We start from the raw sequence: 24980 nt of genomic DNA, 5'->3' as shown, positions 1-24980 counted from the left end.
TACTCCGCTTAAGACTAGCATCGCATTAACACTGGTACCCAAAAACCTTTGACAAAGGTGCACAATTTGCTCTGGGCAAGGAGGTAAGGTATGCAGCTCTGTGGTGAAGTTATATAGAAAATGTATAGCTCACCTTGGCTTCACACATCTTGTGAACTGTAACTTTGCACTCTGTAAACAAAAAGAAGCAATAATTTGCTCTGAAAGTCAGTGAGTTGGTCAGATGTGCATCTAGATCTGCTACCGTCCTGAGATGTGGACTCACCCTTGCAGAAAGCCGCAGGGGTGTCAATGTTCTGCTTACACACGTCACATATCCGTCTCCTCTTTGGGGTCTTCAATGTGAAGGCATGGTTCCCTGATTTGGAGAGCTGCAGATGCACAGGACAATTGAACCTGATCATCACACAACTACATAAAAATATTTAGGTAAGAGGAGGAAGAAATAATGGCTCCCCCCTCAGTGGAAATCATTCATTTAGTCAGGCAGCAACTGTGTGCTTGAAAACACTGAAGCCCATGCATCCCCTCCCCTTTATCAAGTTTCTCAGTATTTGCAAAGGCTTCTGAGCTTAGCATTGTTCCATCTGAAGCACTAGATGTTCACTGTCCCCTGCGTAGCTGCTGTCAGTACAGATCTGCGCTGGTTTAGTGATACACCAGCATGAGCACTGGTGTCCTACCTGCTGTACATTCAACTTCCTCCACTAATATTAGCTGTCATTTCATGTTGTCTTTGAAGGCATCCTGTTGTCTTGTCTTTTAACGTGTCCTTATTCTGTCTCAGTCTGAGGGGCTAAGCTGGTGAAAAATGAAAAGCTTTACATGCTGCTATTCCCAGTGTCACTGTGTAGTACGGTCACAGGCAGGCTGAATGGAACCTGGATGCCACTTTTACATATACTGCCCCTCCCCAACTCTGTCTCACTCATCTTTCTTCTGGAGATATTATTCCTAAAAGCAGTGGCCTCCCACAGCAGAACAATACACCCCGTCACAGTGCAATAAACAGATCAGGAATAACTTCATGAACATGAAAAAAGGACCTCCTCATTTGGTTAGCCACTCCAGCATTTTGATCTAGACCATAAAATCTCAGCAACTAAAACCTGAAACATTATAAACTCCTGCATTTTAGAGTATTGTATTGCCATGTAAGCGCTGTATTATCTCAAAAAACTGCAGTGCGTGCATATAGTCTCACAGAGCATGCCTTTCCCAACTCTCCACATAAATTTAGGCACACGTTGACTTTGAAGGCAAATCTTTTGCAACTAAACAAAAGACTAATATTTAACTTATATTTAGTCTCTCTTTGAGTCTGGCTGAAGTAGTTGGGGGTTCTCCTCCTTGAAGACAGGTTCAGTTTCCTTTCAACATTGCGAGGTAGTACCATACTGGGCAGTCCTGGCAGCTGTGTAAACCCAGGACTTGAGCTTTGTTAGGCAAAGCAAAAGTACAGTAAATCTGACACAATCAGGCTCACTATGACTGTTCACTCTTTCTCAAAAACGCCACTCAAGTCTTGCTTTTCATAATGTAGTGGGAAAAATGAAAATAGACTGCAATAATCTTGATTTAAGCACAAATACAAAGGATAATCTGAAGACAATGTCTTTGCACACATCCACACACAGTCGTGGTGGGGACATGTGCTCTAAAGGCAAATAAATGCACCGCTCTGAGTCATAATCCAAGGATTTTTCTTTTTATAAACTGATACTCAACTGTCCCAGCGAGAAACGGGACAATGTTTGCATAAAGTTATGGCAACGCCCTCCCAAAGCAAAGCCTTTTTTGACAGCATGTGAAGCAAATTAAACCATTAAATTTTTCCTTCAGCAGAGTAGAAAGGCGGGCCTGGAAACATCAGGAGGGAGATGGTGTGAGAATGTGGTCTGTATGATGGAAGAGGAGAGGCGCAGTGCAACAAACACCACATAGTACCAGTCAGGGGCGCAGCTATATACTTTATACTTACATTTTTATGTAAGTTATGTCAAGACTTCTATGACATAACTTACCGACTGTCTTTAAATTACTTTGAAAAGCTTTTTTCCATCCCAACAACATTTTTATCCTTCTCCCTCCGTTTTCTGCCTCGGAGAGCCTTTTGTGAGTGCGTTTTTTTTGTTTTTGTTTTTTGGAGGGGGTGAAGGGGTACAGGGGGACCTAATCAGTGCCGTGCCTCTGTTATTGATCATATATGCACAGCTGTTAAATACAGAAAATGCTGACTACAGAAATAATTTCCTCGCATCGCTTTGCCCCCCCCCCCCCCCCCCCCCCCCTTGTGCATACCCACTTTTTGCGCCACTGGTACCAATGCACACTGATATTTCTCCTCTTGTTAAATCGCTCGATGCACGTCTGTGTTGAAAAGCACATCTCCATAGAAGCATTTCTTCTTCTACTTTTTTTGATGCCTTGGTTTTCAAATAAGAGTGACATTGACTCCCCCCACCACATTTAACTGTGAGTGTAGCTAACCTGGAATGTATTATAAAAGAGCCGTGTCTCTCAAGTGGAGTGTACACTGTTTAAATCCTTAATGACAAGAAATGTCAGATGAATGTTTTATGTGGCCTCACCTTCAGCTTTGTTTGGTTGCATAATACACTCGTAAATGCAGCTGATTTGCTAACATCACACTTCACAACCCACCATAACAGCTGCCCCAAATTTCTGACTTGCCCCATAAAAAACTGTAAATGCTCTTTAATTTGACATTAAGTTGCTACTGAATTAAATCCACTGCCAGCTGAAAATGAAGGTTTGTCAGGCAATAATATTGAAATCATAAATGAAAGCTCTGCAATTCTTTTAATCTCAGCTTAAATGACTATACAGTTAACAAGTGGGCGCATTAAAGGAACACTTTTCCTTTTTTTTGAAAAATGTACTTATTAGCTCTCTTGCCAAGAGTTAGATGAAGGCTTCTCCTGTTTGTCTGCTAGATATGAGATTACAGCCAAGAGGTGGTTAGAATGCTATTGTTTGTTGTTGTGATTGCTATTCATGCCTTTCTTTCAACACCTCTAGATTGTAGCAATTTATTGTTCTTTATCTTCATAAAGCTTCTGTGGAACGTCTGCAGGTCGTTCAGAATGCCGCTACGAGACTCATTCCACTAAATACTCACATGTCACATCCTTGCTAATTCACTTACACTGGCTCCCCATTAACTTCTAGGTCCACTATAGGATTCTGGATATTTCTTTTAGAGCTCTGCATGGACAAGCAGCAGCATACATCAGTAAACATTTACATCCATACATCCCCAGGAAGTCCCTGAGGCCATGTGATCAGGGCCAGCTGGCTGTGCAGCATACAAGGCTGAGAACTACAGGAGACAGAGCTTTTGCAACAGTGGCCCCCAGACTCTGCGACTCGCTCCCTCTGAGCCTGAGATCAGCTAAACACTCATTGTTTTAAAGTTGCTTTTGGTTAACAGGAGGTATAAGGTACCACCTTCTGTCAAATGCATGTCAAGATCTTATCAGTAATAGATAAAGATCTATAGCATAGATAAGATAAGCAATTTTCATATAGATGACGTCATATTTTTAATTGAATGTAGATTATAAAAATTGATAATATTATGTAAGGGGTATATGGAAATGAATGTCAGGGTTGGTGCTTATGTGTCACTATAGGGGAGGTGGGTGAAAGTATACATAAATATATATATATATTTATATATATTTATATATATATATATATTTATATATTTATTTTAATTGGGTATTTTCTTTTTATTTTGTAAACATAAATAAATAAAAAGGCACAGGACTTGTCATTTCATTTGTGTGAGACATTACAGCATGTATAGTTTGTTTTTTTTTCTTTTCATTTTTCATTCAGCTATGACTGAAACATTTTGCTGTGGACCACATTGGAAATCTTTACTTAATTTTATTTGTATATGTTTAATTCCGTCTAAAAAAAGTAATGAAATCAAGATTCGTTTTACCCGATTTTTGCAAAGAAGACAGCACCAGGACACCGTTAGTGAGCCTACTGAGACCTCTGTGTGCCACCACGAAAGTGATCATAAAATAAGTCAGACAGAAAGGTCGGCAAGCCTGAACTTTCGCCCCCTCCTCCCTTCCTCTCTGCCCCCGCCTCTCTCTGTCCTGCTCCTCCTCCTGCTCCTCCCCCTGCTCCTCCTCCTGCTCCTCCTCCTCCTCCTCAGTTAGGGTTTTGTGTTTAATTCTTCTGAGGAAAAAGAAAAATTAAAAAATGAAATTGTAAATTAAAAAATATAATTGAAAATAAAAGCAAATAAAATAAAGAAAAAGAAGAAAAGCAAATGAAAATATATAAGCAAAAAAAAATAAAAGTAAATGACAAAAACTAAAAAGTAAATGAAAAACAAAAAAAATGAAAGCAAATAAAATTGAAAATTAAAAAATAAAATTTGAAAATAAAAAAATAAAACTGAAAATTAAAAAATAAAATTGAAAATTAAAAAATGAAATTGTAAATTAAAAATAAAATGTAAAAACTAAAATGTAAAAAATACAATTGAAAAAATAAAAGTAAATGAAAAAAAATGAAAGCAAATGAAATTGTAAATTAAAAAAATAAAATTGTAAATTTAAAAATAAAATTGTAAATTAAAAAATAAAATTTAAAAAGTAAACTAAAAATTAAATTTTTAAAAAGTAAAATAAAAGTAAATTAGTGAAATCATCTGTTTTTTTTTTTAAAAAGTTTCTGTTTTCTAGTTCCACTGACCTGTAACAGAAAATAGACACTAAAAATCTCCCCTCCCTCCTCCCTCCTCCCCCCTATGTTGAGCCTCTTTGAGATCTTATCCACCTCTCTGTATTACAGTGTATTACGGTATTGAAAAAAGAAAACCAATAATTTAGACTTCAGTGGGGGCCACACCTATGCCCCCTATTCAGGGCCTCTCTTTTCACGGTAACACCTCTGTTTGCTTTAGGTAAGATACAGAAAAATAACGGTCACCGAACCTCTTTAGCTTGCTGGACACATCTGTTTTTGTAAGATAAGAACCCCACACCCCTTTTCCATAAAATTGAAAATTAAAAAATAAAATTGAAAATTAAAAAATTAAATAGAAAATTAAAAAATAAAATTTTAAATTTAAAAATAAAATTACAAAGTAAATAAAACTAAACTAAAAATTAAATTTTTAAAAAGTAAAATAAAAGTAAATTAGTGAAATCATCTGTTTTTTAAAAAAGTTTTCTGTTTTTCTAGTTCCACTAAAAAACCTCCCCCTCCCTCCTCCCTCCTCCCTCCTATGTTGAGCCGCTTTGAGATGTTATCCACCTCTCTGTATTACAGTGTATTACGGTATTGAAAAAAGAAAACCAATAATTTAGACTTCAGTGGGGCCCCACCTATGCCCCCCTATTCAGGGCCTCTCTTTTGACAGTAACACCTCTGTTTGCTTTAGGTAAGATACAGAAAAATAACGGTCACCGAACCTCTTTAGCTTGTTGTACGCATCTGTTTTTGTAAGATAAGTACCCCACCCCCACCCCACCCCTCTTCCGATCAATCAGTTTCGTAAATGGTCCAGACTTTTACCGTGAGCACATCAGAGCCTGTCTCGTTTATGAAAAAAACAACTGAACCTACTAAATAGAATAGAATAGAATGCCTTTATTGTCATTATACAGGATGTACAATGAGATGGGAGGGCCACTCCTGTTCAGTGCCATACAACAGAAAATCAAACTCTCTAAAATAAAAATAAAAATATTATAACCTAGTATAATCAAGAAATATACAGAAAAGAAAGAATGTATAAAATATACAAAAAATAGAATGTATAAAAAATATATACATACATTGGTGCATCTGTACATTGTAAGAAAAGTAAATAAGTGTATACATATAATAATAATGAAGATGATGAATATTGCACTTGGCGAATGAATATTGCACTAGTGAATGAATACTGGATATTACACAATATAGGAATGTTAGATATTGTTCAGTATGAATAATCTAATATTGCACAGAGATGTGGGTGTTGCACAGTTACGGTGGGTGAGTGTGAGAGTTCAGGGTGGTGATTGCTCTGACGAAGAACCTGTTCTTGAGTCTGTTTGTTCTGGCAACCGTGTAAAACAAGTGATTGGCAACTTTAGTTAAGGTAAGTTACGCTTATTTCCCCTTTGTATGTATAGTTCCAGCCTCATAACTCAAAAAAAAAAAAAAAAAAAAATATATATATATATATATATATATATATATATATATATATATATATATATATATATATATATATATATATATATATGTATATGTATATATATATAGGTTATTATAGATCACAGACCTGCCTTAGAAAGAAGAATGATAAAATCTGCCATTTGGGTGTAAAAGCTAACTGTCAAACACACAAACCTATAAAGAGCCTCAGTGTAAATATGTTGTTAGTTTGTTCCTCTAAATGTGACTCTTGGACGGTCGCTAGGATTTTTGTAAAGACATGGTTTATACAGGTATATCAAACTCTGTTTTTAGGTTGTAGGTCATTTAAAAAATACTTTCTACATTTTCACACGATCATGGGCTCCATTTCAGATACAGATGTCAGTAAGTTTTTTTTTTTTTTTTTTTTTTCACGGCATGTCTTGATGAATAAGAGGGTCATAGAACTTTTTTTTTTCTTCAGATGCTGGATTGATTGGGGAGGCGGATATTGGTATGTTTTGGGGTTTTTTGAGGGTTTTTTTTTTTTTTGGTATTTTTGTTTTTCAGACAAAAAAAACAAAATGCTTTAAAAATAAGAAACTTTTTAAACCATTTCAGACATATTTGAGTTAGACCTCTATCTTCACATTCAGAGACCTTTGTCCCCTCAGTAACAGGACTGGGCTCAGCTTCTAAGGGCAGCAAGCTAGTGGAAAGCCAAAGATAGAATCTCCGTGGTGCAACCTCAATAGGAAAACATCTCACAGTTGACAGAAGTGACAACCCTGCCCCAAATTTTGTCACATAAGTTATTAAAAATAGGTGAGTATGTTTACTATGTTTGTTTTATTAATTTAAAAAAATCTGTCTTTCAGGAGGTAAAGGTGTTATTGGAGCTCGCATACCAATACGCAGAAGGACGTGGAGAAATGAGAGGAGGTGCAGGGGCCTATACACTAGGGTTCTTTTGTAAAACATTTACACCTGTGTTAGAATTATTAACCTTAATAAAACATTTACAGTCATGTCAGAGTTATTGACCTTAATAAAATAAGTTTTTTGTTTTTTTTAAACTGGATTTTATTGAACAATAAAATGTCTAGTAATGATTATTTTAGAGATTTAAATGCAGCTTTAGCCTTGTTAGAGGGTGAAAATAGAGAGAACGCTAGTCAATCCAATCCTGAAATCATCTCTTTGACTCCTGTTATTGATGCTGTGAACTCTTTCAACTGGCTACAACTATTGGACCCCCAACTCTCCCCGTGTTGATAATACATGAGATAACCCTATTGAACCCCCTCAAAATCAGACACCCAGTCATGATACATTTGATGTTTTTGATGCTATCGATAATGTTCTAGCTCAATTACAGTCTAACCAACAACCTATACCGTCTGAATTAATAGCCTGTTAAAGCAGAGACCCCGTGAAAATCCCTGTCCTTACTGTAAGGACGGCAATTGCAGTGAGATCAGCAAATGCACTGGGCTTGACATGCATGGAGTTCTGCTCCTGATTTATACTGTGTGTAGTTAAGTTATAGTTTTATTAAAAAGGCCCATCAAGGCCAAACTGTTATAATCTCTTGTGGTTTTCTGTCCTACTCTCTTACCTCTGCTGATTTTACTAGTACAGTCTACTATATTGCAATGAAATGCAGTATATTCTTTCATTTGGGACAGATCACATATTTTTAAATGACTATGCATAGTATATTTACATATTTGGTATTGCTGGATTTAGAAAATAAGCACATTAATTCAACAAGCCTACTGTGTTATATGACAATACATGCGACATAATAAAACTTGGGACTGAAGACTCAATTTTGTCAATACTTTTCAGTTGGGGCACTTCATACATTAAGTGACCTAACACCCTGATTATGCAGGCCATATTTACATATGTATTGATGGATTCAGCACAACCTCATCTTTCCAACAAGCCATCATATATGTTTCTATGACAAACCCTGGCAAAGCAATTACAAAGTAAATAAAAACATTTTGCATAGATATATTTTTTCCATGTTTGCCTATTTTAGGTATGTGTTCCAAGGTCTCTATCTACCATACTTTAAGATATTTCCATCCAGTTTTTTCTAGTGGGTAAAGCAAAGTCCTGACTACATACATGTCTATTCTGAAAGCTCTCAGGCCTTATGTTATTAATCTACATCAGTTTTGGGGGTTAACCCCATATGGACAGGCTGTACTTGAGTTCTTTTTTAGTTTTGGGTATATAACAATATCTATCAATTTAACCATCTTGGCAGTAAAATATTTTTGGCCAAGAATCCATTTCGTATAGGGAAGACATCAGAGATGAGGAAAAACATGGTTGGGTTTAGTTCTACCTCCAGTAGGTGTATGTCAAAATTTGGGGGGGGGCATTGTCACTAGCCTAGTGGATACGACGCCACATTGAGTGGGTGGGCCCCGTTTCTGTGATACGTCAGTGTATATGTCTATGGATTTACTGAGCTAGCGGAAATCCTGCTGACTGAAGGATGGAAGTTTGTTCATTCAGTCTGTTTACATGTTTTGTTATCTTACACAGGAGGAAGCACTTTTGGTGAAGTCTACTTCACTGCAGACTGTCTTTTTAAAGAATAAGTCAGCCTTTAGCTGTTTTTGCTCTGTATCTTTTCTGTTTACATTTTAATAGCACAGCTGTTAGTCTTTTCTTATGAAGGAAAAAAGCATTAATTTATTTGAGGAGCATTATTATTTAAATATGCCAGTGGTTTATTTTTCAGCAATCCCTCATGCACATCTACAGCTGAATGTTAATAAAAGTGTCTGTGTGACATTTGGGACATGTAGCTTTGACTCAGAAGTACCTTTTTGTTTATACCTTTGGGAAGAAAAAAATATCAAGATATATTTCTTATATTGCCATTCAGATAAAAAAATTTTGAGATATTATTTTGGTCCATATTCCCCAGCCCTAGTAGTTCTAAACATATTTAGGGTGTTTTTTCTTTACTTTTTGTCTCTTTTTCTTTACTTTTTGTCAGCTGGTTTACCAAAAGAAGCCATCTCATGCCATGATATGAGCTGTAAGAATCCTCAACATAGCGCTGAGTTATGCACTATGTATGAGAATGCTGTGACGCCCCTTCTTACCTCAAGTAAGCCTCTGTATAAAACCAGCTCACATGGTATCAAGCCAGGCTGGAATGACTATGTAGGAAAGCTTCATGGAGGGTCCAGAAGGGCTCTTAAAGCATGGGTTGATTTGGGTAAACATAGACATGCCCCTTTGTTTGAGTATTAAAAAACAGGCAAATGCAAATTTTAAATATGCTTTAAGATTTATAAAGAGAAACAAAAACACTATGAGGTCTGACTCTTGCAAGAAAGTTAAAAAATAATGTCTAGGACTAGAAATTAAGAAAATAAATAATTGCAAAACATCACTTCCAACTACTATTGATGGTGTCAGAGATGTAAAAGAAATTACTCAGTTACGGCAGGAACACTACACTGAGCTGTTTAATTGTGTCAAAAGTAACGCTTATGTGGCGGGTGACATACATAGTAATGAGAATGTGATTGTCTCCCCTCAAGAAATACATAATGCAATCATGACACTGAAAGACAATAAGGCATGTGGTATGGATAACATTTGTACTGAGCATCTGAAAAATGCAAGTAGAAAACTCTGTCCACTACTTTCTATGTGTTTCACTGGCCTTTTAGTCTCCAAAGATGATATTCCTTTCCCCCGACAGCCTTGATTGCAACTACATGCAAATAATCAATTATGCACATTAGGTGATGGCGTCATATAGCAACTTCTAGGGGATGCTGCTTGGGCTGCTGCACCTACAGCAGCATCCCCGACATCACCGACATCACCGACATCCCCGACATCACCGACATCACCGACATCCCCGACATCACCGACATCACCGATGTCGTTGTTGATACTAAACTAATTCCAGATGTGCTGACTGTTAATTATCATCCTATTGTCATCTCTGACCATGCTCCTCTCACATTAGATATCAAATTTCCCATTCAACATCGATATGTAACACCGTGGAAGTTCAATCTTTTAATGATGTAAACGGTGATGTCGGTGATGTCGGGGATGTCGGTGATGTCGGTGATGTCGGGGATGTCGGTGATGTCGGTGATGTCGGGGATGCTGCTGTAGGTGCAGCAGCCCAAGCAGCATCCCCTAGAAGTTGCTATATGACGCCATCACCTAATGTGCATAATTGATTATTTGCATGTAGTTGCAATCAAGGCTGTCGGGGGAAAGGAATATCATCTTTGGAGACTAAAAGGCCAGTGAAACACATAGAAAGTAGTGGACAGAGTTTTCTACTTGCATTTTTCAGATGCTCAGTACAAATGTTATCCATACCACATGCCTTATTGTCTTTCAGTGTCATGATTGCATTATGTATTTCTTGAGGGGAGACAATCACATTCTCATTACTATGTATGTCACCCGCCACATAAGCGTTACTTTTGACACAATTAAACAGCTCAGTGTAGTGTTCCTGCCGTAACTGAGTAATTTCTTTTACATCTCTGACACCATCAATAGTAGTTGGAAGTGATGTTTTGCAATTATTTATTTTCTTAATTTCTAGTCCTAGACATTATTTTTTAACTTTCTTGCAAGAGTCAGACCTCATAGTGTTTTTGTTTCTCTTTATAAATCTTAAAGCATATTTAAAATTTGCATTTGCCTGTTTTTTAATACTCAAACAAAGGGGCATGTCTATGTTTACCCAAATCAACCCATGCTTTAAGAGCCCTTCTGGACCCTCCATGAAGCTTTCCTACATAGTCATTCCAGCCTGGCTTGATACCATGTGAGCTGGTTTTATACAGAGGCTTACTTGAGGTAAGAAGGGGCGTCACAGCATTCTCATACATAGTGCATAACTCAGCGCTATGTTGAGGATTCTTACAGCTCATATCATGGCATGAGATGGCTTCTTTTGGTAAACCAGCTGACAAAAAGTAAAGAAAAAGAGACAAAAAGTAAAGAAAAAACACCCTAAATATGTTTAGAACTACTAGGGCTGGGGAATATGGACCAAAATAATATCTCAAAATTTTTTTATCTGAATGGCAATATAAGAAATATATCTTGATATTTTTTTCTTCCCAAAGGTATAAACAAAAAGGTACTTCTGAGTCAAAGCTACATGTCCCAAATGTCACACAGACACTTTTATTAACATTCAGCTGTAGATGTGCATGAGGGATTGCTGAAAAATAAACCACTGGCATATTTAAATAATAATGCTCCTCAAATAAATTAATGCTTTTTTCCTTCATAAGAAAAGACTAACAGCTGTGCTATTAAAATGTAAACAGAAAAGATACAGAGCAAAAACAGCTAAAGGCTGACTTATTCTTTAAAAAGACAGTCTGCAGTGAAGTAGACTTCACCAAAAGTGCTTCCTCCTGTGTAAGATAACAAAACATGTAAACAGACTGAATGAACAAACTTCCATCCTTCAGTCAGCAGGATTTCCGCTAGCTCAGTAAATCCATAGACATATACACTGACGTATCACAGAAACGGGGCCCACCCACTCAATGTGGCGTCGTATCCACTAGGCTAGTGACAATGCCCCCCCCCAAATTTTGACATACACCTACTGGAGGTAGAACTAAACCCAACCATGTTTTTCCTCATCTCTGATGTCTTCCCTATACGAAATGGATTCTTGGCCAAAAATATTTTACTGCCAAGATGGTTAAATTGATAGATATTGTTATATACCCAAAACTAAAAAAGAACTCAAGTACAGCCTGTCCATATGGGGTTAACCCCCAAAACTGATGTAGATTAATAACATAAGGCCTGAGAGCTTTCAGAATAGACATGTATGTAGTCAGGACTTTGCTTTACCCACTAGAAAAAACTGGATGGAAATATCTTAAAGTATGGTAGATAGAGACCTTGGAACACATACCTAAAATAGGCAAACATGGAAAAAATATATCTATGCAAAATGTTTTTATTTACTTTGTAATTGCTTTGCCAGGGTTTGTCATAGAAACATATATGATGGCTTGTTGGAAAGATGAGGTTGTGCTGAATCCATCAATACATATGTAAATATGGCCTGCATAATCAGGGTGTTAGGTCACTTAATGTATGAAGTGCCCCAACTGAAAAGTATTGACAAAATTGAGTCTTCAGTCCCAAGTTTTATTATGTCGCATGTATTGTCATATAACACAGTAGGCTTGTTGAATTAATGTGCTTATTTTCTAAATCCAGCAATACCAAATATGTAAATATACTATGCATAGTCATTTAAAAATATGTGATCTGTCCCAAATGAAAGAATATACTGCATTTCATTGCAATATAGTAGACTGTACTAGTAAAATCAGCAGAGGTAAGAGAGTAGGACAGAAAACCACAAGAGATTATAACAGTTTGGCCTTGATGGGCCTTTTTAATAAAACTATAACTTAACTACACACAGTATAAATCAGGAGCAGAACTCCATGCATGTCAAGCCCAGTGCATTTGCTGATCTCACTGCAATTGCCGTCCTTACAGTAAGGACAGGGATTTTCACGGGGTCTCTGCTTTAACAGGCTATTAATTCAGACGGTATAGGTTGTTGGTTAGACTGTAATTGAGCTAGAACATTATCGATAGCATCAAAAACATCAAATGTATCATGACTGGGTGTCTGATTTTGAGGGGGTTCAATAGGGTTATCTCATGTATTATCAACACGGGGAGAGTTGGGGGTCCAATAGTTGTAGCCAGTTGAAAGAGTTCACAGCATCAATAACAGGAGTCAAAGAGATGATTTCAGGATTGGATTGACTAGCGTTCTCTCTATTTTCACCCTCTAACAAGGCTAAAGCTGCATTTAAATCTCTAAAATAATCATTACTAGACATTTTATTGTTCAATAAAATCCAGTTTAAAAAAAACAAAAAACTTATTTTATTAAGGTCAATAACTCTGACATGACTGTAAATGTTTTATTAAGGTTAATAATTCTAACACAGGTGTAAATGTTTTACAAAAGAACCCTAGTGTATAGGCCCCTGCACCTCCTCTCATTTCTCCACGTCCTTCTGCGTATTGGTATGCGAGCTCCAATAACACCTTTACCTCCTGAAAGACAGATTTTTTTAAATTAATAAAACAAACATAGTAAACATACTCACCTATTTTTAATAACTTATGTGACAAAATTTGGGGCAGGGTTGTCACTTCTGTCAACTGTGAGATGTTTTCCTATTGAGGTTGCACCACGGAGATTCTATCTTTGGCTTTCCACTAGCTTGCTGCCCTTAGAAGCTGAGCCCAGTCCTGTTACTGAGGGGACAAAGGTCTCTGAATGTGAAGATAGAGGTCTAACTCAAATATGTCTGAAATTGTTTAAAAAGTTTCTTATTTTTAAAGCATTTTGTTTTTTTTGTCTGAAAAACAAAAATACCAAAAAAAAAAAAAACCCTCAAAAAACCCCAAAACATACCAATATCCGCCTCCCCAATCAATCCAGCATCTGAAGAAAAAAAAAAGTTCTATGACCCTCTTATTCATCAAGACATGCCGTGAAAAAAAAAAAAAAAAAAAAAACTTACTGACATCTGTATCTGAAATGGAGCCCATGATCGTGTGAAAATGTAGAAAGTATTTTTTAAATGACCTACAACCTAAAAACAGAGTTTGATATACCTGTATAAACCATGTCTTTACAAAAATCCTAGCGACCGTCCAAGAGTCACATTTAGAGGAACAAACTAACAACATATTTACACTGAGGCTCTTTATAGGTTTGTGTGTTTGACAGTTAGCTTTTACACCCAAATGGCAGATTTTATCATTCTTCTTTCTAAGGCAGGTCTGTGATCTATAATAACCTATATATATATACATATACATATATATATATATATATATATATATATATATATATATATATATATATATATATATATATATATATATTTTTTTTTTTTTTTTTTTTTTTTGAGTTATGAGGCTGGAACTATACATACAAAGGGGAAATAAGCGTAACTTACCTTAACTAAAGTTGCCAATCACTTGTTTTACACGGTTGCCAGAACAAACAGACTCAAGAACAGGTTCTTCGTCAGAGCAATCACCACCCTGAACTCTCACACTCACCCACCGTAACTGTGCAACACCCACATCTCTGTGCAATATTAGATTATTCATACTGAACAATATCTAACATTCCTATATTGTGTAATATCCAGTATTCATTCACTAGTGCAATATTCATTCGCCAAGTGCAATATTCATCATCTTCATTATTATTATATGTATACACTTATTTACTTTTCTTACAATGTACAGATGCACCAATGTATGTATATATTTTTTATACATTCTATTTTTTGTATATTTTATACATTCTTTCTTTTCTGTATATTTCTTGATTATACTAGGTTATAATATTTTTATTTTTATTTTAGAGAGTTTGATTTTCTGTTGTATGGCACTGAACAGGAGTGGCCCTCCCATCTCATTGTACATCCTGTATAATGACAATAAAGGCATTCTATTCTATTCTATTTAGTAGGTTCAGTTGTTTTTTTCATAAACGAGACAGGCTCTGATGTGCTCACGGTAAAAGTCTGGACCATTTACGAAACTGATTGATCGGAAGAGGGGTGGGGTGGGGGTGGGGTACTTATCTTACAAAAACAGATGCGTACAACAAGCTAAAGAGGTTCGGTGACCGTTATTTTTCTGTATCTTACCTAAAGCAAACAGAGGTGTTACTGTCAAAAGAGAGGCCCTGAATAGGGGGGCATAGGTGGGGCCCCACTGAAGTCTAAATTATTGGTTTTCTTTTTTCAATACCGTAATACACTGTAATACAGAGAGGTGGATAACATCTCAAAGCGGCTCAACATAGGAGGGAGGAGGGAGGAGGGAGGGGGAGGTTTTTTAGTGGAACTAGAAAAACAGAAAACTTTTTTAAAAAACAGATGATTTCACTAATTTACTTTTATTTTACTTTTTAAAAATTTAATTTTTAGTTTAGTTTTATTTACTTTGTAATTTTATTTTTAAATTTAAAATTTTATTTTTTAATTTTCTATTTAATTTTTTAATTTTCAATTTTATTTTTTAATTTTCAATTTTATGGAAAAGGGGTGTGGGGTTCTTATCTTACAAAAACAGATGTGTCCAGCAAGCTAAAGAGGTTCGGTGACCGTTATTTTTCTGTATCTTACCTAAAGCAAACAGAGGTGTTACCGTGAAAAGAGAGGCCCTGAATAGGGGGCATAGGTGTGGCCCCCACTGAAGTCTAAATTATTGGTTTTCTTTTTTCAATACCGTAATACACTGTAATACAGAGAGGTGGATAAGATCTCAAAGAGGCTCAACATAGGGGGGAGGAGGGAGGAGGGAGGGGAGATTTTTAGTGTCTATTTTCTGTTACAGGTCAGTGGAACTAGAAAACAGAAACTTTTTAAAAAAAAAAACAGATGATTTCACTAATTTACTTTTATTTTACTTTTTAAAAATTTAATTTTTAGTTTACTTTTTAAATTTTATTTTTTAATTTACAATTTTATTTTTAAATTTACAATTTTATTTTTTTTAATTTAGAATTTCATTTGCTTTCATTTTTTTTCATTTACTTTTATTTTTTCAATTGTATTTTTTACATTTTAGTTTTTACATTTTATTTTTAATTTACAATTTCATTTTTTAATTTTCAATTTTATTTTTTAATTTTCAGTTTTATTTTTTTATTTTCAAATTTTATTTTTTAATTTTCAATTTTATTTGCTTTCATTTTTTTTGTTTTTCATTTACTTTTTAGTTTTTGTCATTTACTTTTATTTTTTTTTGCTTATATATTTTCATTTGCTTTTCTTCTTTTTCTTTATTTTATTTGCTTTTATTTTCAATTATATTTTTTAATTTACAATTTCATTTTTTAATTTTTCTTTTTCCTCAGAAGAATTAAACACAAAACCCTAACTGAGGAGGAGGAGGAGGAGCAGGAGGAGGAGCAGGGGGAGGAGCAGGAGGAGGAGCAGGAGAGAGAGAGGCGGGGGCAGAGAGGAAGGGAGGAGGGGGCGAAAGTTCAGGCGTGCCGACCTTTCTGTCTGACTTATTTTATGATCACTTGCGTGGTGGCACACAGAGGTCTCAGTAGGCTCACTAACGGTGTCCTGGTGCTGTCTTCTTTGCAAAAATCGGGTAAAACGAATCTTGATTTCATTACTTTTTTTAGACGGAATTAAACATATACAAATAAAATTAAGTAAAGATTTCCAATGTGGTCCACAGCAAAATGTTTCAGTCATAGCTGAATGAAAAATGAAAAGAAAAAAAAACAAACTATACATGCTGTAATGTCTCACACAAATGAAATGACAAGTCCTGTGCCTTTTTATTTATTTATGTTTACAAAATAAAAAGAAAATACCCAATTAAAATAAATATATAAATATATATATATATATAAATATATATAAATATATATATATATTTATGTATACTTTCACCCACCTCCCCTATAGTGACACATAAGCACCAACCCTGACATTCATTTCCATATACCCCTTACATAATATTATCAATTTTTATAATCTACATTCAATTAAAAATATGACGTCATCTATATGAAAATTGCTTATCTTATCTATGCTATAGATCTTTATCTATTACTGATAAGATCTTGACATGCATTTGACAGAAGGTGGTACCTTATACCTCCTGTTAACTTTTTGTTTCTATCTTTTAGCATTTTTGTTGTGAAGCACTTTGTGATATTTATCTTGAAAGGTGCTACTGTACGCAAACTGCACACAGACTGGATTTGAAGGCACCAGTGCAAACCACTGTGCCACTCTGTCATAATATCAGTGCAATCAATCCAAAACAATAGAGTTGAGGACTGAACAGCAAAACAATGTGCTTAAAGTTGACCTATGTCATACTGTCATTTGATGTGTTTGTATTATGAAAACATTGTTTATAGTCAGTTATGTATTAGTGAGGTGTTAGTAGCACAAAGTCAGGCTAGCTGTTTCCTCTTAGAAAGGTCACTGTCAGCAGCTTCATACAGTATGCAGGGTAGATTTCCGCAGATGTTGATGGTACAAGTGTTTAAAAAGCAGCTGCAGAATGACCTCCACTAACTGAAGGACATCACTTTGATCTAATAAATTAACGGGTGCATTCATGTTCTCAGATAATGTAATCTTTGTGACCCATCTAGCAACAAAAACCAGTGCTCCTGCCTCTGATGGACCACGTTACCATCATGCTGTATGTATTGATCTCATAAACAAAAGAACAGAGTCATCTGACTATGGACACATTCTCTGCTCAATATAAACTATGGCAGCCACTATATGTGATGGATCTGGGTCTGTGTGTGTGTTGTTTGCATGTGTGTAGTAGTGAGAGTATATGGGGGGATTTAGATAGATAAACAATAAACCTGAGGGCATGTGAGGGGAGCAGATCATCATCATCATCTCATCTGAACCATTTACACTTTGAATGCTCTTATGTAACCTGTGAATACTGGAGGTTGAATCAATTGGACTAATGCAACCCAAATACATGTTGTTCGCACAAGTGCACACGTCCCTTCACACATCTGAGATCGCCTGCAGAAATATTGCCTCTGTGAGAAATAAAATATTTAGTCTTATAATTAATAGTATATTAAATATAAGATTATATAATATAAAATATAAGAATATATTATAATATAATATAATAGTGTTATAATTATTATTTATGTGGTATATGGTGACATTACAAATGCTAAACTAGATTAAAAAACAAAACAAAAATAAACACCAGTTGCTGTGAAGTCACAGTTAAATGGCACATGACTAACAGAACATATCCACCATGACTGATTGATTTTTATTTATTTTTTCGTTGCCATGTGTCAGGTAAATTACGAATATTTCTGATGTTGCAAATCTTTGCCAAGCAGTAGGGTCACTGAAGAACGATTTAAAACGATTATTATAAAGATTATAGTTCCATGATATAACCATGCTACTTTCCATCTGTTGTTGCCAAGAAGTCATAAAGTTGAACCTGAAATATCAAACTGGGTCAAGGGTGCTGCCCAGTGGACACACTGAAGCAGTGCAGCGCATTTTCTAACAGAGGACGAAGTTTTCACTGTTAAAATTGCTTTGAAAATCCTAGACGGTGATCACAATGGGTAACAAGAGTGGCCAGATACCAGAATAGAATAGAACAGAACAGAAATATATATATATAAAAAAATATATATAAATGACAATAACCACACAATAGTACAACAATATTGTGCAACAATTCAGCAGGGTGAGTAAAGTGGCATGTGCAACAACATCTGGTGTGAAAATGAATAGTGGATGATACATACAGAACAGCGTTGCAATGTGTTACATTGCACGAATAGTTCCAGCATTACAAAGCTATTGTCTTTATGCATTTGTGGCCTGGTTCAGAGCAGTCAGATGCTGGGAAAAAAAGCTAATGCTTAGATCTGGTTGCGTGGGTGTGACTCTGCCTGATGGCAGTAAATCAAAGAGGGGATGGCATGGGCGTGTGGTGTCGTCACAGAAGCCGATGGCTTTCCTGAGACAGCGAGTGTTGTAGATTTCCTCCAACACTTAAAATATCCGAATTATCCCTCAATCATCAAACACACACGTGTTTAAATCCCTTAATTTTCCATCTGTCATTTTCTTCCTAATCTTAGGGGACTGCCTAATTAAATAATAACCTTTAAACAAGTACTTTGGCATGTGAGCAGTTAAAGCTGAGAGCAGATTTAGTGGTATTTATCTGTCAGTAAAGACAGCATAAAGAGCAGTTCCCTCCACCTGTTCAAAACTGGACATTTGCAAAAAAGTGGAGAAATGGAGAAAGGTGGACGCAACATTAGGAATATTTGCCATATAAGGCAAGCCAAGTTAAACAGCTTTAGACAAATGCTATCATCATGAAACTAAAACATATGGGGTTACATTTGCACTGATGTCTTCATGTGAACTGTTTACTGTCAGCTGAACGTGTCTTTTCAGCTTTAAAGTCAACTTCAGCTGTGACAACAATACTGTCTTTGTCGTTTGCTCATCTAAAACTCATCTGACCGTCAGCTGAACTTTAAATTGTTCTCTGGTCACACGTTGCCTTGAGGTGTCGCCGTCTTCTTCACATGATTGGAAAGTTGACAGGTGAGCCTGTGACGGCACAGCCAGCTACTGTTTAGCTTTTGTCGCATAATGTTTGGATTTATGGGACCCATTACGGGTCTGGTTCAGAGTGTTTCTGAATATCACAATACAAGAGTATTTTTTTCCATACAGTATGACAGAAAATTACACATCAGGAAGGCATTTGTAACACCACACTGAAAACATCAGCACGACACAAAGGACAACACTGTCAAATAATAGAAGTGAAACAGGATGATAGAAGTTTAGATTATGGCTGAACTGACGCAGACAAGTGTCGTATCATTCGTCATAACTGCAGTGCAGTTCAAAGCTGAAAAGCTGTTAACAAAAGCAAACAGGACACTATAAATACAATTTTGGCACTACTGGACCTTCAATGATTTACTATATACTTTAAAAGTTTGAAGAATTTACACTTTCCAAAGAATTTTGCTAATTTGTTTTAACAGTAGTGCTGAATATAACCTACAGCATGCTGCATAGGTGTTTGTTAGATTATACCCTCCCCCTTTATATGCTGTGATACCAGTAAGAAGGATCTCTGTTTGAGTGGACATTCAGTCTCCAGAGGCTCCCAGAGTATCAGCAGTGTTGCAGTATTGCATTGCAGTGTTGGAACCCCACCCCGTTTGTTTGTTGCAGCCAAAGTCTATGTCATTCTCCAGGCATCTCCACTGACTACTGCAAAGAGCCTGAAGAACTTCCACATCTATCATGCAGATGAAGAAAGGGTCATGCAGCACAATAGATTTCTTTATGACTGTGGCTGCATTGCATTTATTGGGGATTTTTACACTGGCTTGTTTTTTTAATTAAACAACATCACTCAGTCTGTGTTGTAAGGGTGAAGCTTTCTATGCCTGGATACACAGATTCATTTTTCTGAAATACACACTGTGCCACTGCCTTTCATTGGTAAAAATATATAGCTGCAACCACACACGCACACACATGCACGCACACTGTAAATAAATACAGAGTACAGTGACATGCACGCCCCCTTGGCACTAAATGCCTCATTTCTTTTTCAGTAGCACTTCACAAGTGATGACATGCTGGAGACCAAGAGTCAAAAACTCTTTCTCACACACACACACACACACACACACACACACACACACACACACACACACACACACACACACACACACACACACACACACACACACACACGCACACGCAATCCACCCAGGAAGGGACGGGAGCAGGTGGTGAGCCAGGGGTATGCTCCGGTTCTGGCTGGGTATTTATAACCAGCATGAGTAGTGTGCTGTCACCTCTAAAAGCCATGAAAATGCTGAAAATAGGAAGAAGAATTTGTGTGTGTGTGTGTGTGTGTGTGTGTGTGTGTGTGTGTGTGTGTGTGTGTGTGTGTGTGTGTGTGTGTGTGTGTGTGTGTGTGTGTGTGTGTGTGTGTGTGTGTGAAAAAGAGGAAAAGAAACTGAGTTAAAAAGAGACTAGAAACAACCTTTAAAAAAAAGAAAAACTCCTACACTGTTTGCATGTACAGTATGACACACTTCATTCTTCTCCACTTCATACGAGTCCACCCATTCAGCTGGGACTATGTTATCATAATTTGGCATGCTCTGACACACACACACACGCGAGCGCGCGCACACCCACCCACACACACACACACACGCACACACAAAAAGAAACAGACAGAAAAACACAATCAGGGGATCTGAAGCCACAAATGATCTGACTAATGATTTTGTTCCAGCAATTTCTAGAATTTTTAGAGAGAAATTACACGCTCATCACACAAATGTCTGAACTTTAGGTTCATTTCACTGTATATTTTATTAAAGATGCATGACTTTCTTCATTCCTATTCCTCTCTTTTTTTCTTTCTTTTTTTTTTACACCAACATAGAGCATGCCACCGTGTGATTTACTCTGACATGTGAGAACACACACATTATAGTGTGCATACCCTTGGTGTTAAAGAGGCATCTTTAGATTAGATTCCATAAAAGTCCCTCAGAGGTTTTATGCATGTGGAAGTGTAGCTTGCTCCTAAATCCATACGTGTTCCTAAATAGAAGCCGCAGACAGGCAGGCGGTGGGTCAAAACCAGACAGTAACTTATACCACTTCCTCTTGAACCTTGACACCCAAGGGACATCATTTAACAGTGATCGCGTGAACCCTCCTTTCCAGGGCTGTGCATACTTTTTTTTTTTTTCTTGGTTCACTGCCTGTGACTCCAGTTTATAATAATGCATACAAAACCATGAATGTCAAATACAAAGACTGCAGCTTAAGTTTACAGTTTTTTAGCAGCATACAATCATGCTTCTGAGAGAGGTCTAAAAAGAACACGCAAAACACTTTTATCCCTCCGGTATGCACACGTCAGTTTATGATGTGCTGCTGTTCTATTTAATGCTGACAGAAACACAGGGAGGAAGAATATTTCATAAGAGAGAGCGAGAACTGCTCTGGAGTCCAGGCCTCATCTAATTTGGAAACGTAGTGGCAATTCTTTGGATTCCTTTGGCTGTTATCTAGCATGTGATGAGTGTATAACAAAGTTCAGCCTCTGCTGCTGAGTCAAATGACTAAACACTGCAAATCAAGCCAAGATTGTGGAGAGTCAAAGTATTTCAAGCTGACTTTACCAGCAAAACAGGTGATCTGTGATTTTACTTTCTGTTTATCCTCAAACTGAGTGTGTTTGAAGATAGAGCTGCACATTTCTGCTACGTACAACCAGCATGCTGATGGTTCTCTATGCAGCAGTTCTTGACTTACCTCAGCAAGTTGAAGGATTTCAGGAGATACCTCAGGGTCTACCTTCGTGGGGATTCCTCCAGTTTCTGAATCAGATCCGTGGTTTTTTATCCGAACAGTGCTTGTACTGTGAATGCACCCCATTCTTGCAGCAAACACACCTCTTGCACCTTTCCTCAACTCTTCTCCACTCCTTCCAGACAAGTGATTCCCTCTTCTTCTCAACTCAGCACTTCATTGTTTTCTCTCTTATACCTTCTTCTTCTCCAACATGTTCCTCCGTCCCTCACAGTGACTCCTCACACCTCTGCACTTCCCCTCTGACAGCTCACGCTGACTTGAAACCCACCCCGATGTCTTTTTTTTCCCCCACTTCTCCTCTTACATCCACTCTTTCTCCCCTCTGAGAAGTGTCACCAGGAACCTACCCTTCAACCCACATCCCCTTACACTCCCCCCACGTCCCTTGCTCCCTGGCTATCCTCACTCTGAAAGCATGCAAGCATACCCTCACCACCTCTCTTGTCCCCGTCCCTCCCCCCTTTCCATACTTGCTAATAACTCCTTCTCTTCAGCCTACAGACCCTCAAATGACTTGCACACTGGGCTCTCCTGCTCTGCACTTACAGACCCTCCAGTCTTCCCCTTCTCTCTCCTTCTTGCTCTATCAGGCTCCTCTTGCTGTGGGGGAGAAGGGGGCAGCTGTTTTGGCTTGTTGATGTCAGGCCCTTCCCTTATGCTTTGGCTTCACTTCAGCTCCTCTCACGCTCTTCTTCCTCATGGGGGAGTGATTAGTTTGAACTTCTTTCACACATGTCATCCTTCTGGTCTCTGTGGCTTTGCTCATGAGAACGTACGAACGCAGGCTTGATGGCACCAATCACACATCTCCCTCTCCACATTGTTTTTAGGAAGAATCTCCTATCTCGCCATCTCCCATGGGTGTTTTCAGTCTAGATGTAATCAATTTTACCACACTGTTTGATAGGACACATGACATCATCACTGACCTCCCTTTATTTCCTCACTTGGATGCAGCGCTTGCTCTCTCCACTGAAATTAAAACAATGACAGGCTCTGTGCTTAAATTTTAGATCTGTGCTCCGCTACACATTAAATTCCTTCAGACTACAGCTCTCTCTTTCTCTCCCTCTCTAACACACACACGACTATTTCCTCAAACTGGGTTCCCCAGACAAAATACTGCTTCAAGCTGGAGGTTTTACAGTTGGAAGGGGAAAAAACTCCAACAATAATCTCTTTCTAAAACCACAGTTTTAGCCCCTGGTTAGGCTGCACAAAGCAGTCTTTGGTTTAAATGTGAGACAAATCTGGGGCTGGGAGCTAAACAGGGCAGCAAATTATGAGCATCCACAGCCTCTGGATTTTCGGCAGTGAGAAAAAAAAAACAAAAAACAGAGGACAAGTTAATGATCATGATAGGTTAAATACTGTACTGTTTTTTGTAAAATCTGAATCCATAAAGTAACTATGGTAGACCAATTAATAAAGAGTAAAAAGAGCATTACATCCCAGTGTAATAAAGTATGAAGCAACACAAAATTAACACACTGAAATCATGCCCATCCACCTTCAGCTTATCCAGTTCAGGGCTGTGAGTCTATCTCAGCTGTCAAGGGCTGAGAGGCGGGGTGGACAGGATGCCAGTCACAGGGCTAACACACACAGACGACATTTCACACTCATATTCACATCGATAGCCCGATTAATCCAACAAGCATGTCTTTGGACTGTGGGAGAAAGCCAAAAAAACCTGCAGAGAGCCCACACTGGCACAAGGAGAACATGCGAACGCCACACAGAAAGGCCCTATCCTGGATTTGAACCTGGGACCTTGATGTGAGGCAGTGTTAACCACTGGACCAAAGACTCCAAAATCCTAAACCACTACAGCACTTGCTATTTTTTTTCTCCATTAGATCATGCTTAATTATCTTGTAATTACTAATTACACTCCAGTTATGAATGTGTAATTAAAGTTAAACCTTCCAGAAGGTCTCATAGTTAATATCACCAAATCAATGTTCTGTATAAACATTAAAGGAGCTTTATAGTTAATTGTCCAAACCGTCAGTTGGTCCTATACTTAGCATCTTTTTGTCTTTTATCCACACAAGTGAAGTCAGTATAAACACCACACTCAGAAAGTAATGTAGAGTGTGGACACACATACACCCGCCTTGTTTTTCACACGTACGTTTCTCAGCTTTGGCACTGCTGCAGCATGGCGAGTGTACTTGCCACATGAATCTTTTGGTGTTCCTTCAGCATGAGCGCGCCGATATCTGCTGCAAAGACTGGTGTGCTTTTAAGAGGCAGAGAAATCCCATCTTGCATGAAAATGCACACCTCTTGTGTGTGTGTGTGTGTGTGTGTGTGTGTGTGTGCGGTGGTGGGGAGTCTAAAGCTCAGCAGGAGCCTAACCAGCTGCCACCAGGAGTCAGGGTCTCAGCAGGGGGCAGAGACTGAAGAAACACTGAGGAAATTTTCTGCCTCACAGACCACACCAGGAGAGCAGAAAAACACTTGGCTGCAAGTTGGATGAAGCGACTCCGCAAATGACCCAGCTTGTGTGGATAATTTATAATCCTGCTGGTGTCCCAACAGCGTGCAGTGCCTGCTCAGGATAACAAAAGCAGCGAGGGGCTGTGTTACCTGTGTGTATTTTATACATTTGAGCTTCAATGACCACATACTATTTGAATTCACATAATGACTCCAATTTATTGCAAATTGGAAGACAAGTTCATGTAATCTCATGTAAATCCTCACACCCCACTATAGGCACGTCTAGCCTTTCTCCATATATTTGTATTCCTTACTTCAGGGGGAGTG

At 37.5% G+C, this 24980-nt stretch overlaps 1 protein-coding gene across 2 annotated transcripts in view; it reads right to left on the bottom strand.

Moving 5' to 3' along the window:
• The window catches only part of LOC115780047 (tensin-2-like), a 49709-nt gene extending 27107 nt beyond the window's left edge, over nt 1-22602 (bottom strand). For both annotated transcript variants that reach the window (XM_030728989.1, XM_030728990.1), the window contains exons 1-3: nt 22146-22602; nt 266-371; nt 134-171 (exon numbers count right to left, since the gene is read on the bottom strand). In XM_030728989.1, the coding sequence (XP_030584849.1) occupies nt 134-171; nt 266-371; nt 22146-22268 (267 nt within the window). In that variant the 5' untranslated portion in view covers nt 22269-22602. The remainder of the gene's footprint in view (nt 1-133; nt 172-265; nt 372-22145) is intronic.
• Between the last annotated feature and the right edge of the window lie 2378 nt (nt 22603-24980).

This window comes from Archocentrus centrarchus, chromosome 5 (genome assembly GCF_007364275.1).
Source record: "Archocentrus centrarchus isolate MPI-CPG fArcCen1 chromosome 5, fArcCen1, whole genome shotgun sequence".
Taxonomy (NCBI): Eukaryota; Metazoa; Chordata; class Actinopteri; order Cichliformes; family Cichlidae; genus Archocentrus; species Archocentrus centrarchus.
The sequence above is the reverse complement of the archived record's forward strand: the minus strand, read 5'-3'. Positions and strand labels throughout refer to the sequence as shown.